This window comes from Equus przewalskii, chromosome 4, assembly GCF_037783145.1.
Source record: "Equus przewalskii isolate Varuska chromosome 4, EquPr2, whole genome shotgun sequence".
NCBI classification, from domain to species: Eukaryota; Metazoa; Chordata; class Mammalia; order Perissodactyla; family Equidae; genus Equus; species Equus przewalskii.
In genome coordinates, this window is record NC_091834.1 from 7,837,258 (window position 1) to 7,855,343 (window position 18,086).

The 18,086-nt window shown below is 46.9% G+C and overlaps 1 protein-coding gene across 1 annotated transcript in view; it reads right to left on the bottom strand.

Annotated features, from left to right (window-relative positions):
• LAMB1 (laminin subunit beta 1) overlaps nt 1–18,086 on the bottom strand; it is a 69,935-nt gene that overhangs the window by 15,092 nt on the left and 36,757 nt on the right. Inside the window, exons 18-25 of the mRNA XM_070615371.1 lie at nt 17,755–17,959; nt 16,990–17,133; nt 16,530–16,761; nt 13,635–13,798; nt 12,360–12,584; nt 10,928–11,142; nt 10,074–10,170; nt 67–436 (exon numbers count right to left, since the gene is read on the bottom strand). Of these exons, the coding sequence (XP_070471472.1) occupies nt 67–436; nt 10,074–10,170; nt 10,928–11,142; nt 12,360–12,584; nt 13,635–13,798; nt 16,530–16,761; nt 16,990–17,133; nt 17,755–17,959 (1,652 nt within the window). The remainder of the gene's footprint in view (nt 1–66; nt 437–10,073; nt 10,171–10,927; nt 11,143–12,359; nt 12,585–13,634; nt 13,799–16,529; nt 16,762–16,989; nt 17,134–17,754; nt 17,960–18,086) is intronic.

The following is an 18,086-nucleotide window of genomic DNA, read 5'->3' on the forward strand; positions in this document are numbered from 1 at the left end:
TCTGCTGTTTATTCATAAAGCTCAAGCAATATTGTGAGTTGTTACTCTGGCTCAGTAAGTACTTACTCTGCCTCCTCAAAGAGATTCCCAATGTTCTTCAGCGGCTCCGCGGCTGGGCTCTGGGCCAGGATGTCTCTGATCTCACTGACTTTCTTCTCCACCGAATCCACCGTCTCCCGGTAGGGCCCGATCACACCACTGATCTTCAAGGCCTTGGCTCTCTCCAGGAACTTCTGAGTCCTGTTGGTCAACTCAGCGATGATCACGTCCCAAAGAGCGAAGCACTGGTGGCAGGGAGCGCAGTCGGGGAAGACCCCCGAGTACCCTCGAGTGCACTTGTCACAGCGTGGGCCCTCAACACCCTCGACGCAGATACACTGGCCAGTGGACTGGTCACACTGCGGTGTCTCAATGCCCCTGGGGTCACAGTCACAGGCTAGAAAGGAAACAGTAATGCCAGCTGATCTAAGTCACAAACGTCAGTGACAAGATTTGGCATTTAGAATCCTCAGTCATTGTTACAATGGGCAGGTGTCAGCCATCAATGACAGTTTACCGTCGGCTCTTGAAGAGGCTGCAGCAGCTCCCTCCAGCACGTGCATTACCTCAACCCTTGCTAACCACTTCTTAATAATAGTAATAACATATTTTTTTTTAAAAGTTAACACTTACTGTGCCTGGCATTGTAGAAATGGTTTACATGCACCATCTCATTTAACACCCACAATAGCCCAATGGGATAGGACCTGCCCCAAGAATTACAACAAGGAAACGGCCAGGCCAGGATTCAAACTGAGCACTCTGCAATTCCAGAGTCTGTGCTCTTCAGCTCTGTCCTGCCTCTGCCTCCCTCTTACTGCGACTTCCCCGTAGATCCTCTCGGTACAGACAACTCGGGTGACATCCTGATGACATGAGGCATCTGGCCTAAGATACAACACTAACAAGCAGCAACTAACATACCTCACCCTACCTGGTCACAAAACAGAAGGGTGAATGCTTCGTGAAATACAATAAACATGATAAAAAGAAAACCAAATCAGAAGTCACAGGAATTCTAAGATTCTAGTTGAAAGGCTTTCAACTAAGTATAATCTAATCTGTGGGTGTCTGCCATTGTGATAACCACCCCCAGCACTAGGAGCAAGGCTCATAAAATGTCAGAAGTGATAGAAGGGATCTTGGGAGCCATTCAGTCCCAACGTCTCACTGGCCCAAGAGGGTTGGCATCTTAGGCAGAAGCAACGGTATAGGGTAAAATCAGTGTTTCTTGGCCAATGGACCGTGGCTGAGGTTACTTATCACAATGCCTGTGCCATTGAACTCTGGCTTAGAGTCCCTGATCTCATTTTTATATCAACACGACATTTCATCACAGTATTTGCATAGTATTCAAATTTTTAAAAGCCTGTACACACATCTTATCTCTCGCCTTAAATCTCTTCTGGGGAAAGGTAGGGATAAAAAAATTTTAAATAAAACCAAATATATTATCTTATTTCCCTAACTAGACTGAGGACTCCAGGGGCAGGGTTACATCTTAAACCATCTTTCCATTCTCAGCACCGAGCACAGGGTTAATTTTCAAAGTGGAGTTCAACCGTCTTTGCCAAATCAAGTTCTAACCTCGTTTTCAGTACGGGCATGCAAGGGATGTTTACACACCTCTATAAAACAAAATAATCCCCCTAAAAATGCAGTTTTAACTGTGGCAAAGCACAGCAGATTCATACTCTCTCAGATATCATCATAAAATCCTGGGTCAATCAATAGTTGCGAGTTGCCTCTGAAAGACTTTCTAACGGACCACCTTCCAGAAGCAGTTTCACGGATGGTCCTGCAAGCTGTTCACAACAGCTCTATCCTCCAAACCCAGAGAGATGTGTTTGCAGCTTATTCCATTCCCCTGACCCTCCCACATCCCGCCTTGGATTGCGTCTATCTTTGCATTGCTTCATTGGCCCACTGCACTCCAAGTCCTCGAGGAGCAAGTGTGAGGAGTGTGGTGTTGTGGTTAGTGCACAAGCCCTGGGCTCAGGGGGTGTGGTTGTGCATCCTGCCTTCCCCAGCCCCCCGCTATGCGACCCTGGACAGTGAGGAAACTGAGTCATGGTTTCCACATCTGTAAAAAGGGGTCATGATTATACCCATCTCATTGACTTTCAGGATGAAATAACTTAATTCTAAACTGCCCAGAGGAGAGGCTAGCCCATAGTAAGCACTCAACAAATGTTTTTATCATTTTCACTTTCTGTGTCCACGCAATGTATCCCAAACTCATCTGACCATGGAATCTTTTTCTAGAGGTATACCTAGTGACACCCCAGAGAATTAATGGGAAAGGCTTAGGAAAACCACTGCCTTCATCAGTTTCTGAGATCAGGAGAATGAGAACTGAGATGATGCTGTATCTGAAGGTTTGTGTCATTCAGACTCTAGGAATGGATTTCCATTTCATCATTTTCCAGAAAGCTAAGTTCCCTGGGTCATCAGGTCCCAGCCTCTCAGACTTAGGCATGCATCGGAATCACCTGGAGGGTTCATGGCACACACATTGCTTCCCCACTCCCCCACCCCCGGATTCAGAATCAGGAGGTCTGGGGCGGGGCCTGAGAATTTGTATTTGTTATCTAACAATTGCCAGGGCATGCCGACGTGGAGGGTCACTAGACCCCATTTTGAGGAGTACCAATTTGTTACCTTCCCAGCTGTTCCAGCCTGCCTTGTGGATGTTGTATGTGTGTAGGGGTGAGACAGAGTGCGGAGCTGGAGCAGAGTCACAACTCTGGAAGTTCACCAAGGTAGGCTGGTGCACACACCTAAGCACCTACGTCAGCCGAGGTCCTTAATGATGCCATCTGTATACATGAGACCCTCAGTCTGCTCCTGCCCGCAGGCCCCTGAGGGTAGCCCTACGTGGGGCCCAAGTGGCCCAGCAGACCTGTGCCTACTTTCTGTCTCCCTTAGGCTTGGGAGTACTGAGGCAGATGCTGCATATGCGTACAATTTGTTTAGAAAATTCTTTCTTTCTCATAGATAATGGAAGACTTTAGTTCAGTCCTAAAGAGGTTTCTCCTGGATTCCTGGATTCACGCTTGGGGCAAGGGATGTGTGCATATGTTCAATTTGTTTTTAGTCTAATAATTTTTCATTTATTTCATTGGTAAAGGCATGTCTTGCTCTCATTCTGTCATGGCCATCTCTGAGGAGGAAAATACTGGCCCCAAACTGGAGGATTTCAAAAGGCCAGTGCACTCCATGAAGGCTTTTCTCATTTGTCTTTTACAGAGCTACTCTTTTCCCCATAAGGAGAATACTCAGCTATGACCTAAGTCTTTCTATAGGCATTTTGTTAACGAGGCGGCACCAGAAAGTCTGAATCTGTGTCCTCCAACAGACCATTTCAACTGACAGATTTGCAATTGAAACATATTTGGCAATTAATTATGTAATTTGAGAAAAAGCAGCCCTATTCTTTTCCCACAGTTCCATCTAGTTTGGATGACACCTATTCTTGTCCTGGCTGATCTCTGGATCCTGTCCCTTCCAGACCAGCATTCCAAAGGGCCGGCAGAGGTTCGGCTCTCAAGACAACAAGGACCAGTTCAGGTGAGCTGACCAACATTCCTTTCCTCCAAGTGAAAAGCAAAGAGTCACATTTCACAGATGCCTGGATTGCAGTCTGATCATCGGAAAAAAGTGGATCCTGAACTTTCTCTGGAAGGGTGCCAAATGACTCCTCTAAAATGCGTCAGGTTTTAATTTCAAACTGAAGCTGGGAAACTGCTAAAATGCCTGTGGACATGAGCTTCCTTCCCTGCCTACTGAGTTTCCAGAATTGCTTCTCTAATGGGGTCCCTGGGAGGCAAGCACCAGAAGGCCAACATTTGTGACCTTCTAAAAAGACCCTCAAGAGAATTTTCAGGGGCCAGCCCAGTGGTGCAGTGGTTAAATTCGCACGTTCTGCTTCGGCAGCCCAGGGTTCATCGGTTCGCATCCTGGGTGCGGACCTACGTACTGCTTGGCAAGCCATGCTGTGGCAGGCATCCCACATATAAAGTAGAGGAAGATGGGCACGGATGTTAGCTCAGGGCCAGTATTCCTCAGCAAAAAAAAAAAAAAAAAAAAAAAGTATTTTCAGCTGAAGCAGAAAGGTTGGTTCTCACCTGACAATTTAAAACTTCATGGACACTAAAATTATGGAGACTCTCCTATCGTCTCTCACATTCACTGGGACCTAAAACATTATAAACTAACTGTGCAGGCTCTCTCTGATGAGGTCCAATGGGTTTACTCTTCTTTTAAGGAAAAGGATAGGAGTCCAGAGGGATGTGCAGCTCGGCATTACTTTAAGAAATGGCATTATTCGGCAGAGCATCAGAAACTTGACCTTAGAAAGAAGAGGAGTGTATATAGCAAAAGTTGTTGCCAGATCTTTAAGATGAATACATCATGAAGATGAAGAATAGCATTTTTAAAAGGAGACAGTAAGCATTTTAATGAACCACAAGAATTCCACCTGCATCTGTAAATACACCCTTGGTTATGTGGTCAGGAGGCTTCCTCTATTTTTACTAAGGTTTCTCGTCATTTAAAACACCATCTCTAAGAGGTAGATAAATGAAGAACAGTGCACCCATTTCACAGACAGTGAGGCCTAGAGGAAAACGCAAGCGAGTCAATGCCCGAACGGGAAACATTAGCCTAGGTACCTCTTTATCAGCAGGGGCAGCTTGTCTGCTTGCTTTCTATCCTTCTCTCTGCTCCTTCAGACCTCCTCTGCCCACTGCAGAAAGCCCATCCTCAACGGCTTGGCATTCAAGGCTCTTCATAATCTGGTGAAACAGAATCTCCCCCCCAACGCCCCATAGCCTTGCTGCTACTTGTCCTTTAGCCAGGACAATAATTCCCTCTCTCTAAATATCAGCTGTCATTGAGGACTCACCAGGCCTTGCAGGAAGAGCAGGGACACTGTGCCGTACAGCCTGGCTTCAGTTCCCAGCTCTGCCCTCCCTTGCGATTTGTCTTCGGGTAAGTCACTCACCCTCTCTGAGCCTAAGATTTCTCAACTGTGAAGTGGAGATTAAACGTACCCTCAGAGGCTGGCTGTTGTAAGGACAAAATCAAGAATATGCATGCAATATCCCTAAAAGTGTGCAGCACACAGCAGATTCTCTGTCAACAACCACGAGAGCGAACCTGTTCCATGAAACCTTGTCTAACGACTCCCATTCCTAGCGGTCTTGCCTCTTCTGACAGTTGGCAGGTCTGCAGCCCTTGCGTCCTGCCTCCTGCTGCCATGTTACCCTACGTACCCCATCTGCCCACGGAGCCTGCCAGGGCCTCCCGCTCAGCTAGCAGCTCTTCCCTGCTGTGCCCACCCCCACCAGGTACCCCTGGGCATCACTCCATGTTGTGTTGCTTATCCACCTTTCCTTATACAACTTACATCTGCTTGGGGACAGAGGAAGAGCTGTATCCTAAAACCAGGTGACAGGGTTTATTTTCTTCTGCCAGGGACCTTGCCTCAAAGTACCATGGGACTCCAGGAGTTGCTATAAAGCCAAAAGGTAGACTGATGCTTTACCTAGACATTTCTATTTTACCACAAGCAAGCGAAATGTAAATTCTTTTTAATCTCTTAAATGTGATTTTCTGTTTCTTTAAATCCTCCGCCTCCCCCAGCCCCACCTGTTTTTTGATCTCAGTCACATAACTTCGGTTTGGGAATGAAAGGTGGAGAATGAATATGATTTCGCCCGCAGAAGTGAGCTGGCTGTCTGGTCCAGGGGTCAGCAAACTTTTCACAGAAAGGCCCAGATGATAAATACTTAGGCTTTGCAGGCCATATGGCTCTGTCACGACACTCAGCCCTGGCACCGTGGCATGGTGGCAGTCCCAGATGACACACAGACAAACCGGCACACTGTGCTCCAGAGAAACTTCAATCACCGACAGGGGCAGGAAGCTGGTTTGGCACATGGGCTGTCGTTTGCCTACCTCTAGCCTAGCCCACTGCTTCGGGGACGCACAGAATCCGTGATAAGATTCTACAAGACTGCCTTCCCTCTACGAACAAGACTACTGTGGGTCTCTAAAGAATCAAATTAAATCTGATTTCCCAAGTCGTACTGGAAATAAAGAATAAGGTGGGTAACTGTCAATGAATCCTAGTCTGAAAAAAGAATATAAGCATTCTAAAACTTCATGTCTGAGCAAAGGAATGTAGTTAATTTTTCTACTAAAAACAATTTGAAATGAGAAACAAGCATGATGGGAAAATGGCCACTACCCAGAGCCTCTCACCTATGCCCCACATTCGTAATTTGCCTGGGTCTAAGAGACACTGGCCTTTTCCAAGAGCCAGAGGCCCTCCCTTCGCTATCTATGAATCAACAGAGAGATTCCTCATGTGACCTTTGACTCCGGAGGGGCACAACGCAGCGCTGCAAGCTGAGGTTTCCTCCGGCACGTTCAGTGGTGGGTGGATGAAATTCTCCCGCCATCCCAGCACAGAGATGGGCTTGTTCAGACTTGGCACGATCGGCCACGGGCCCCAACCCGCCTGGACAATAGGAACATTCAACAATTTATAAGTTTGAGGCTCCACTCATTTGTCTTTTACATAACTACATTTTTTTCCCTAAGCAGAATACTTAGCTATGACCTAAGTCTTTCTATAAGCGTATAGTTAACTAGGTGGCATGAGAAAGTCTAAATCTGTGCCCTCCAATGAACCATGTGCAGTGAAAGATCTGCAGTTGAAGACTTCTGGCACTTCATGATGTAATCTGAGAAAAGCGGTCACATTCTTTTCGCACAGTTCCCTCTAATTTCAGATGACACCTGCTCTTGTCCCTGCTGGTCTCCGGACCTTGTCCCTTCAAGTTTTTGTCCTCCCATTTCCATTTGTGACTACATTCCAGTACAACTAGAGCCCTGAACTTGGCCTGCGTCTGCCTTTTTGTCCCTGCCCTCATCAGATCAGGCTGGTCCCACTCTTACTGCCATCCCGTATGCACAAGGCCCTGTGGCTGGCAACGACTTCCCCAACATCAAGTCAGTCCTCACTCTCTCTGGGTGCTTCGGAGATTATGAGCTTCCTCCACAGGGTGTCAAAAGCATCTGAGATCCAACACACTCTCTGTGTGAGAGCCTGTCTTAACTGCAAGACATTTAGCGTCCTTGGCTCCCGACACCAAGTGCCTATAGTGGCCACCCATCATGGCGATGACCCAAAAATGCACCCCCACCTCCCCCTTCCACCCAAATTTCCAAATGGCCCCACTCCAGCTCAGGCAGTGTGGTCACAAAGGAGAGACACTATGGACCTTAACATCCCCAAAGACGCAACAATATTTTATCACTTTGAATTGCCACTTTGAATTGCCAAAGGTAGCAACTAAGTGAGCAAACTCCACCTGACATTAACACTTCTGGGAAAGGGGCTTTCTGGTCCCCATTAAAAATAAAAGCCTACAGATGAGGTTGGAGAGGTGACATAATTTAGTAGGAAAGCAAGGAGAGGATGGAACCCCTGGATCTGGAACCTGACAAAATCTCCTGGGGTCCATTCTCTTGAGCCCACATCCTCCATGGAGATTATAATACCTCCAAAGGGCTTGGACCAACTCTGCCTGCTGGGTGTGAGCTGAAGGGACGTCAAGACTCAGATCATAATATTAGGGTCACAAATATGGAAAGATCTGAAAGAGATTAAGATTTGAAAAACAAATTCCTCATGTAAATATTTTTTAAAACTATGTATGTATACGTATGATGTATGTATGTCAGTGCACAGAAAGAGGACGGAAAACACTGGTACCAAACTGAGAAAGGGGGTGTATGCTAGGGTGGGGGAGACAAGCAGGGACTTGGTTTCATCCTAATATGTACATTTGCTTGGTGTGAAGCCAGACAGCCCGGCTCCGGAACCCATGCTCTCCACTATGGGATCTCTTCACCTGCCTGCATCCCTGTGGCCCTCGAGCCACTGGGATCCACTGAGCACACGTGAAAACCATAAAGGAGATGGTCTCTACAGTTCCTTCATTAACTCAAGTTCTCAGGTGATCTTAAAGACAGTAACGAAATACTGAAGGGAGGAGCGGAAAGGAAGAGGTATTGGGCATGTCTGGTTTCTTGTGCATTCTCCTCATACAGACCACGTTTCCTTGCAGAATACTCAGCTTTTGTTGTGCATTGCCTGTTTGTTTTCCCGATTGTCAGTTTCTTGTGTAATAAGCTGACCTTTCTTCTCAATAAAACGAACAAAGAAGTTGGTGAACATCGACACCGTGGATTTCACTCTTTGCAAGGTTTCTAAAACAGGATCTAACTTTTGACCTAAACAAGTTGACACTGTTTCTATAAGCCACAATTGGGGCAGATTTAAAGCTGAAAGTGTAAAGAAAAGAGAAAAGGGTGAGGGGTAAAGTTCTGAGTCCTAAATGAACAGTCCTCTGACTGACTCTGACTCCGGGGAACAGGCTTTTCATGCTAACGAAGCTCAGACGGAGCAAAGGTCAGAAAGCTTTGGCAGCCAGAGCCATTCTGCCAATGACACATGCTGATAGAATCCGGCTATAGGCAATGATAGACCCATTATCTGGAGAAAATCAAGCTTTTGGGGCCTCACAAAAGATTGAGGAATTTAACAGAACAGTGGTTAGAGCCTGGAGAAACCAGACTGCAAGCAGGGTTTTACTTGCAGGAGACAACTTGGAGCAAGTGGTCCAATGAATGTCATGGACCTTGTAATAGAAAACCAGATCCTACTAAGAACCAACGCCTGCCCGAAGAATGATGAATAAAGAAGCACTTGTTTAGCGACACGGCCCACACCACCTCTTCTGTGGAACAAACCTTCCTCTCATCTAAGATGTTGGTCCAAACCCTTCTGGCTCAGCCTCAGCCGAAAAAACAAAGCACACGCCATTTGTTCTGGTCTTGTCACTGCTCGAAGCTTTCCTGCTGTTCAAGAACAGACGGCTTAACTGAAGGAACACACAGTACCTAGGTTTCTGACCTTTCACAGGAGATACTGAAGGCACTGCTAACTTGAAGATCTGTATTATTTCTCGCTACGGTTGCTTCCAAAAAAGAAAAAGGTCATTTTTTAATTTAAAGTCCAACAGGGACCTAGAATGTCAGATGTGCAACAAAGAAAATAAATCAAAGAGGAAATAAGAAACTACAGAAGATATTTATCCATAGTGACCAACTTGAAACATAGGGAAGAAAACCCAAGCAGGCAAGAAAGAGTAGGAAGACAAAACAGAAACAGTCTACTAAAAATTTTTCCACAAATGCTTTCACTTTAAGAGCTGGAAAATAATCTGGCAGGTCAAATCAAAAAAAAAAAATTGCAACAGCGCAAAAATTAAGCAATCCTTATGATTCACATGATTTTAAGAAGTTTTTGTTCTTAAGAAAATGTCAGGCTCTCCCTCACAGTCCTATTTTACCATAAGCCTAAGTGGGAATCTGGGTTCTACTCACATTCAACAGACTTGGGGCTCTTGTCACCTGTTCCTTTGTGGTGCACTAGGCTCTCCCACATCGCCCTGCAGCCCCCACTGGTGGGGACATCACTCACATGCACAGACCCCAAGGGCTTTAACTGTCAGCGCAGAATACTTGATACACTGGACTCAAACGATCCTGCCAGAACAACTCTGCATGAGCTGACAAGGAGGCTGGCCACAAAATACTGTTCAGAGGAGGGAAAAATAAACTGCAGAAATATATGGTTAATATAAGCATTTTGGTTAAAAGCATTTGCAAAGGCAATCGTGTGTGTGTTTGTGGTACGTATGTGCATTTGTCTGTGCAGACACATTTCCCTTGGGGAAAGGACCTGGAGAAGTGAGTGGGTCCACTTTTTGCTACCTACACTTCTACAGGGCCAGATTGGTTAGAGTTTTTTTTAAACAATGAGCATGAATTTCTTTTGTAACTAAACATAGAGGTTTCAGAGACAAATACATTTATGCTGCGCTTTAGGGTTTATAAAAAGCTCTTGCAGACATCTGCTCCCTCCACTCGATCAACACCCACCGAGAACACCTCACCTCGGCACTCCACGTTGGGGTCTCCCCAGAAGAGCTCCTGGCACTCGCTGCAGGTGCGACCTCCGAACCCAGGCATGCACTGGCACTGCCCCGTGAACTGCGGCCAGAAAACAGACCTCGGTCAGGCGGCTGCGCGGCAGAAGCCAGTCCGCATTTTCTCTTCCACCTGCTCTTCGGGAAAGTGGGACTGACTGGCTGCGTGAGAAGCCCTCTCCATCCCGACCAAGACAAGGGATCTTCCTTCCATCGTGGGTGCTGAGGGCCCCAGGCCACCTCTCCTAACTGCTCCTCTGCACCAGGGGTTGGAAAGGCCCGGAGCACGTGACACTTTATTTACATGTTTCTCCCTCTCATCCTCACAAATCACCAACAAGCCTGGGCCACCTGTGACTCACCTGCTGCAGGGAGCATTTCATTCTTAGTGTGTGTCAGGAAACAGCACTGTTTACAATGCTGCCTGGCTATCTGGTTCCTTTCAGACTGTGTGACTAAGAAAGAAGTTTGATTCGGCAGCCAGGTATTAAAGAGAAATTAAAGAGAACAGCACAGCCTTGTCCATGCCAGGGTAAGTCTGCACCTGCAGCTGGGGCACTGCCCTGAAAGGCTGTGGGGGCAGCATATGGGGTCTCTGCCACGGTTGTACACAGAGGGCAGTCCCAGCCAAGGGGGACGAGTGAGGGCTTACATCCAGTCTGTGCTGTGTTTGCAAAGCTGTGTGCCCTGGTGCAAGGCTGCGACCATGGGGTGCCTTTCTCTAATTGGGGCAAAGCCACCAAATGGGCTAGCTGTCGCCTGGACTCCTAAAGGCATCTTTCCTTACGCCACCACGGCCTCACCCCAGCCATGCACCTCACCTCATTACAAGATGGCCCGAAGGAATGAGCAGCATCGCAGTGGCACGGGTCACACCCGGTCCCGCTGGCCAGCTGCCAGGTGTTGGGCGCACAGCGGTCACAGTTCTGCCCGATCACATTAGGAAGACACAAGCACTGCCCAGTGGTCTTGTCACACTGGCACTCAGAGCTGTTACAGTGCTCCTGCACAGTGCCCAGGGAATTGCAGACACACTCTGAAAAACAACGGTGCGAGCAGATTTACTTAGTCACATTCACAAGTATACGGACAACGCAAAGGTTAGCTACATCCAACAGTGACATTTTCCCTCTCCAGATTTCGACCTGGAAATGCCAACAAGCGAGGAAAGAAATGGAGGTGATGAAAAAAGAATCTCAAACTCGTTCTTCAGAAATTCTTACAATGTTCTACACAGTTGTGAGATTTTCCAGGCAGACACACGTGACCCATTTTGCCTAGCAGTATTCTCAAAATACTCAGTTTTAATAAGCCGCTGGTGAATCATTTGAAAATTGAGGATTTCATTGGAAATAAAAAATACGCCATGAGGGGGGCCAGCCCTGTGGCTGAGTGGTTAAGTTCGCGCGCTCCGCTGCAGGCGGCCCAGTGTTTCGTTGGTTCGAATCCTGGGTGCGGACATGGCACTGCTCATCAAACCACGCTGAGGCGGCGTCCCACGTGCCACAACTAGAAGGACCCACAACAAAGAATGTACAACTATGTACCGGGGGGCTTTGGGAGGAAAAAAAAATAAAATCTTTAAAAAAAAAAAAAATACGCCATGAGGGTTGAGTGACCTAAGGATTTCCAACTGTGGGCGGGGAAGAGCAGTAACGAACACTGGGACATAGCAGGTAGAAGCTGTTTAAGCTGGTAAGGCTTTGAGGAATCCAGTCCTGCTGGTCCTCAACATTCCGCTAGTGTTTGTATAAACAAAGACAGGGGCCTGGGGGCTGCAGCAGGAAGTGTGGCCGATCCCTTGATAAAAGATAAATACTGAGTTCTGAAAGAGAGACTTCAAAGATGTTACTTCCTTCTTTTCCTTAATCTGGAAGGCTCTATCACCAATGACATGCAGGAAGTCCAGAGTGGGCATTTAGGATCTATGAGGCCCAGCCAATCAGCTAGTGCATGAGCAGAATGTAAAATCAATATGCTTTATCGGATGGCATTTATCATGGTGACAGCTACATAGTTTTTCCTTGTTTCTCTCTCTCTCAGGCACTGAGCCACATCTTGGGACTTCAGTCCTGCCAGAGGATGAGGACGTAAAGAAAAAAAAGGATCGGTCTCATCTTTCTTTGTTGAAAGTGAAACTTTACCTATCTGAACAAGGGTTTTGCCAAATGAGACAGTGGAAGAATAAAATCGCCCGATGATGAGGAAAGTGGAAATCATTGTAATGAGTGGCAAAATGATTCTGCGGCTTACTTCGACATTCCTGCTGGAGGGCGTCTCCATAATACCCGAATCGGCAGAGCTGGCAGTGCTCCCCTTCCGTGTGATACAGGCACTTGAGGCATCTCCCGGTCTCCTTGTCACAGGCTTCTGGGTCTGTCGTGTCAATGTTGTGGTGACACTGACAAGGCTGACACGTCCCCCCAACGTCCAAGGGATTGCCAAAGAAGCCTGCGGCACAGTCGTCGCATCTGGAGCCTATTGTCCAATAAAACCAAGCACAAAGCCTTCAGCTTGCTGACCGAAAGGTCTCGTCCCCCGACACGCCTGCCCAGAGAGCCAACCCAGGTGGCACCCCGCTCCTCACTGCTCTCGTTACCCCCCAGGATGACCACACCTTTGGGGAAAAAAATGGGCTTTTAGTTGCGAGGGGAAAGAAGCATTTTGTTGTGTGTAACACAGCTGCAGCCTGGCTCAGAGGCCCCAGCAAGGCACGGACAGTTGGACGAGTTCTAGCACGTGAGACTTCAGCTTCTCATTATCCAGGGATGAAGCAGATTAGGAACTAAATAATGATCCAACAGCGTCAAGCTCGGCTTGATGTTAAGTCCTAATCCAAGGATTATTCGAACTGAAAAATCAGAGCTCCTGCGTGAGCAACCCAAAGTGGGGTCCATAATGATAACCAATTTCCTTTTCTAAAGAATCCTGAAACTGCGTGCAAATATTTACTGAGCTATGGATAAGCATAACTAGTATGTGAAACAGTGGCATCAAGGATGAAAGAAAAGGGAGTTTACTTTCACAGCTAGCTACACTCCTTGAGCGTTGACAGATAATGTATGATAAACACTAAGGAACAGATCGAGCTTTGACCCATTCAGTCATGTGGGGAGGGGACCCTAGCTCCCTAGGTGATACTCTCTTCTTCCTTCTGCCCACCATTTGGCCACTTCACTGCCCTGAGACTCTTCTGCTAGGAGTTGGATAAGGGAAGGGAGAAGTAAAATGCAAATTCACCTTTCTACTGCTTAGTAACAGAAAAGTGTTCATCAGATTCACATATGGATTTCAATGAGCTTGCTATCCTGCTCTGTATTACAACATGATGATCACAGAGGCTCAAGAATTGACTCTATCCCACATGCCAAACAGGAAAAGAGCATCCTTAGATTTCAGATTCCCTTCACTTTTAATTAAGGATTGTAAAAATGAAACCAAATTGGCTCACTCTTCAGCTTTTTTCTTCATGAACAACTCAACTCATAAAGATCCATCTTTTCCTTCGAAAGTCTGCACACTACTTACCAACGTATCCAGGATTACAGACGCACTCAAGCTGTAAAGTACCAGGATCTTGATAACAACTACTGGCAAACTGGCGTCCGCTGTCGGGACCATCTGGGCAGGGACAAGGGCGGCAGTGATCTCCCGACCCAATGATGGGATCACCATAGTAACCAGCCAAGCACCTACATCAGTCGCAGAACAGAGAGGGTCATGCACCACAGTTGTGAGAAACCTGTCACAAGAAAACATCCTAGAAACTGTGATTTCTGTTTAGGAACATTCACTCCCCATTCCTCAGGGAATGGCTTTCCACGAGAGCAGTGGTTTGCAAACTGCAGCTCCAATCAGAACTCTCCGGAGCCATTGCTGGGCTCTCCCACCATTCTGATTTAGCAGGTCCCAGGTGATACTGATGCTGCTGGTGTGGAGATCACATTTGCAGGGCCACTGCATTAGGGGGACACCCCTGGCCTCACTCGGACCCTCACTCACTCCTTTCCAGAGGAAGAGGTACATCTCCCCATGTGCACCCTATTGTCCCCTCAGCTGCCGGCCTGCCCTGAGCGTTCTGGTCAGCTCCCTCCTTGCTTAAGGAGTCTGGGGGTGGGGGGTGGGGGAGAGAGCTTGTGGTTGTCTGTCTCTGGGACGGGTGAGGTGTCAGCAAGCCCACGGTGGCATGTTCTACAACCCAGCCTTTACCAGTAACAAAGCTGATGAGGATGCTCTCCAGCTGCATGACTCTTGTGTCTGTCTCTCAAACGAGGGCCGAGGGATGTATTTATCAACTCGCGAACCCAACAGGTCCCATCTCCTCTCCTTACAGATAAGGAATCCTTGGAGGTTACATGATTTGCAAGGCTTACACAACTCGTTAGTAACGAGCCAGGATTTGATTTCAGCTTCCTGACTTTTAGCAAAGAATTCTTTCACTATGACAAGCTGCTTGTCAGCATGAATGGTGATTGGTTACTTTTTTACCTCCTACAACAGAAAAGCTTGAAGGAACTCTGGAGATCATCTGAACCAACCTAGTTGCTTTACTAACAGAAGTCAGATACTCAGAGAGGTGAATTAACTCACCCAAGTTTACAAAGCGAGTCAGAAGCAGAACTGGGCCTGAAACTCGGTCTAAGGATTTCCAATTCAGTTTGTTTTTCATGGTTTGTGGGTTTTTTTTGAGGCAGAGGTAATATTTTTTTTTAATGGGGGACGGGAAGTAGGATGAAGAAATGGGAGGGGAAGGTTGTTCTGAGGATATTAACCTTCTACTTAATTAGACACAAACATAATGCAAGAACATCTTGCCCAGTTATGTTCCGGGGAAACTGGTAGTGATGAAGTAATTTTGTATAAAGGTTTCTGAGCAAGTTTTCTACGAGGCTTTTCTAGGTGAAATAAACCCAAACACATCAGGATAGTAACTGAGGGTTCATGTCCTGCCTCCCCTCCACTTCCACCCTTGGGAATAATCTGAGCCTAGAGCTTCTTTTTAAATTTATGGGATTGAAACTCTGATCATCTTGGAATGAGGCAAAACGATGAGAAACTGGCTCAAACTAGACAGCAGATTCTCAAATCTTTAATCAAGTTTTGTCATCCAAACTAAGGCTGAAAGTCCTTCCTCCTCCCACGCCATTTCTCACTCTCCTGCAAGAAATCAAAATGCTTTACAAATAAAATCCCAAACCAGTCTCAAATGTCAACCAAGCCATTCTCACAGGATGTTCTTGCAAGCACATTGCACATTGTGCCTGATTTCAAATCGGCATTGCGGACAACCACATGTTCGCCTGTGTCCCCACGCAACTCTCTTCTCCCTTTTTCACCTGATTTTCTCATCTGTCTCTTTCTCTCTTATTCTCCATCTCCCATTGAAAGAACAATAATGAAAAACTTAATGCAGAAAACAAAAGATGACACCAAGATATTAATTTCTTCCTTTCAATCTTGTATCACTGTGTCCTTGTTACTTTTTACAACACAATTTTGTGGTTGGAAGGAATAACTTTTCCTCAAAGGAGAGTCAAGGAGCCACACATTTGCTCCCATATACATCTTCACGCCAGAAGTTAATCACACATACAGTTTTCACTAACAATTTCTCTTTCATTTGATGAGGAACTTTTGCACTGGCTGAAGCACGTGCTGAAATTTTTAAAACAAAACTCCCATATAGAGTGGAGGGATATTAGGAGAGAAAAAATTTATTGACACGAAAGGTAGAGCCTAGTACTTCAAACAAAGCAGGTTCTAATAGCATGTCTGTCTTTCTTAATTAGTAAGGAACACTAAGTCAGCAAGCAGGTTTCTCATTTGCACTATTTATCTAACTGAGCGAGGCTGTAATGTTGTCAGAGGCAGATTCTATTCTTACTATTATCGAGCACAGAGCTTTGCATCTGTCGTAATTATTCAATTAACGTTTGCTAACAGGACAACAGAGCTACTTTTCCACATTTCATGTGGTCTCCTGGAAACTGGAGCTACATAAAATGTTTAGAAAAACAAAGCTGTTTAAAATGACTAATCCCATTTGGATTTGCTTTCTACTTTGACCCAAATTAGGAATTAACATTTCACAACTCTCATCCTAGGCCAGAACCTGCGGCGACAGAGAGATGATTTCCGTCCAGATCTATGGCAACCTCTAGGATGATTCTCCAAGAGAGCAGACTCATGTCAGCTTTGTTCTCTGCCATCTCCCCAGCACCAGAACAATGCCTGGCGCACACAAAAGGTGTGAACTAAATATGGACCGGATAAATGGATGATTTCCTAGAAAATACCCAGGTGGTCAGAAATGAATGAGCCATCTGGAGCCTGGTAGAGATTCATTCAGTGGTCTGTCTAGGATACTGTTTGCTCAGCTAAAAACGATCTTGTTGTTATTTTCAAGAGGCAGCGTCCACATACCTTTCACAGTTATGCCCCGTGGTGTAGTCCTGGCAGCTCACGCATTCCCCCGTCACTGTGTCACAGTCATCGGCATGGCCGTTGCACTGGCAAGGCTGGCAACTCGGAAAGCCCCAGTACCCTGGTAAGCACCGGTCACACTGCCGAGTGTACACCCCCTGGAAACAGTGGCACTGGCCAGTGACGGGATGGCAGAAAGCGTTGACAGATCCTTGCAGATGGCACTCACAAGCTGAAGAAACAGGCAACCAAGGACCCACCCTTGAGAAACTCATGAAACCGACAGAAGGGGTGCAAACACACCCCTTCTATCAACAACCCTCATGCCCAGTTCAGAATGCGCAGGGGCTCCCGGTATGGATTTCCGGAGTCAAGCATGGCCTTCTGCAGCTGTGGACCCCACAGCAGTATTTCTCAGACAATCGGAATGAATACATTACAGTTTTTCTGAATGACCTACGTTTGCATCCACTGGGCCCAAAGCCAAAGGTGCCAGGAGCACATCTGTCGCAGGTCCTTCCAACCACGTTCGGCCGGCACTGGCACTGGCCTCCGTTGGGGTCGCAGACGGAACTTAAGGAGCCCTGAGGGTCGCACTCACAAGCTGCAGGGAAAAGAGGGGCCAGAAGTTGTGACACAGAGCAGCTGCTGCCCCCGCAGAAATGCGCATAGCACGTCCCACCAGCTCTGAACTGGTCCGTCCCTTTCCTTGGGCTCCCCCGATCCTTCCTCTTTACTACCTCGGCTGATTCAGAATTCCGACTTCAAACAGTAGCATCCGTATGACAAGTGGGAGGGAGGCAACAGGAGGCAGGGTTGGCAGATAAAAGCAGTTTTTCTAGGAAGAAGCTCATTAAGGTTGTCCCCCCTTGCCTTCACAGCTCAAATATCACAAGACCTCAGACAAAAACCTAGTGACCTCTGGGGGTTGGTCTGACCTTTCGGAGAGAAAAACAAATTTCAGTAATGGGGCGCTCCTCTGATTCCATGCCAACTCCCCCCCCACCCCGCCCATGGAAATGCTGTATCCTCATGACCTTTCCCCTAGTCACCTGCGGTCTATGTCTTGAATATTGACTGCAATTTCAGTGGGGCTCTATCACTAACATATTCTTAAAGATAAACTGTAGTTTGAGACACCACTTCCTTTTGCTGACTGCCTGACACAGAGCTGTGGGGCATGCCTCCCAAGGCGCCCCAAGATGCCAGGTGTGCTAACACCTACCCAGGCCTGTCTGGTGTAACAGGGCAGAAATGCTGAAGATGATGTTCCTGCAAACGTCAGTCATCGGCGTCTTCACAACGCTTCTGCTGTTCTCCAGACACCGGTATCTCTGAAAGGTTTCCCAGGCACTGTTGGTGACCAGCCCATCTCCCGAACCTCCCACAGTGAAGATGTCAAGAGACTTGCAGAACGGCATGAGAACAAGCTATAAAGAACAAGAAGCGCAAATTGTCCTTACGGTGGCGTCCGTGGCATCCATTACAGCAAGTAAACACACAAAAACCCCAAATGCTTCCTTGACTCTTGAAAAGAAAAGATCGGAATCATTCAAT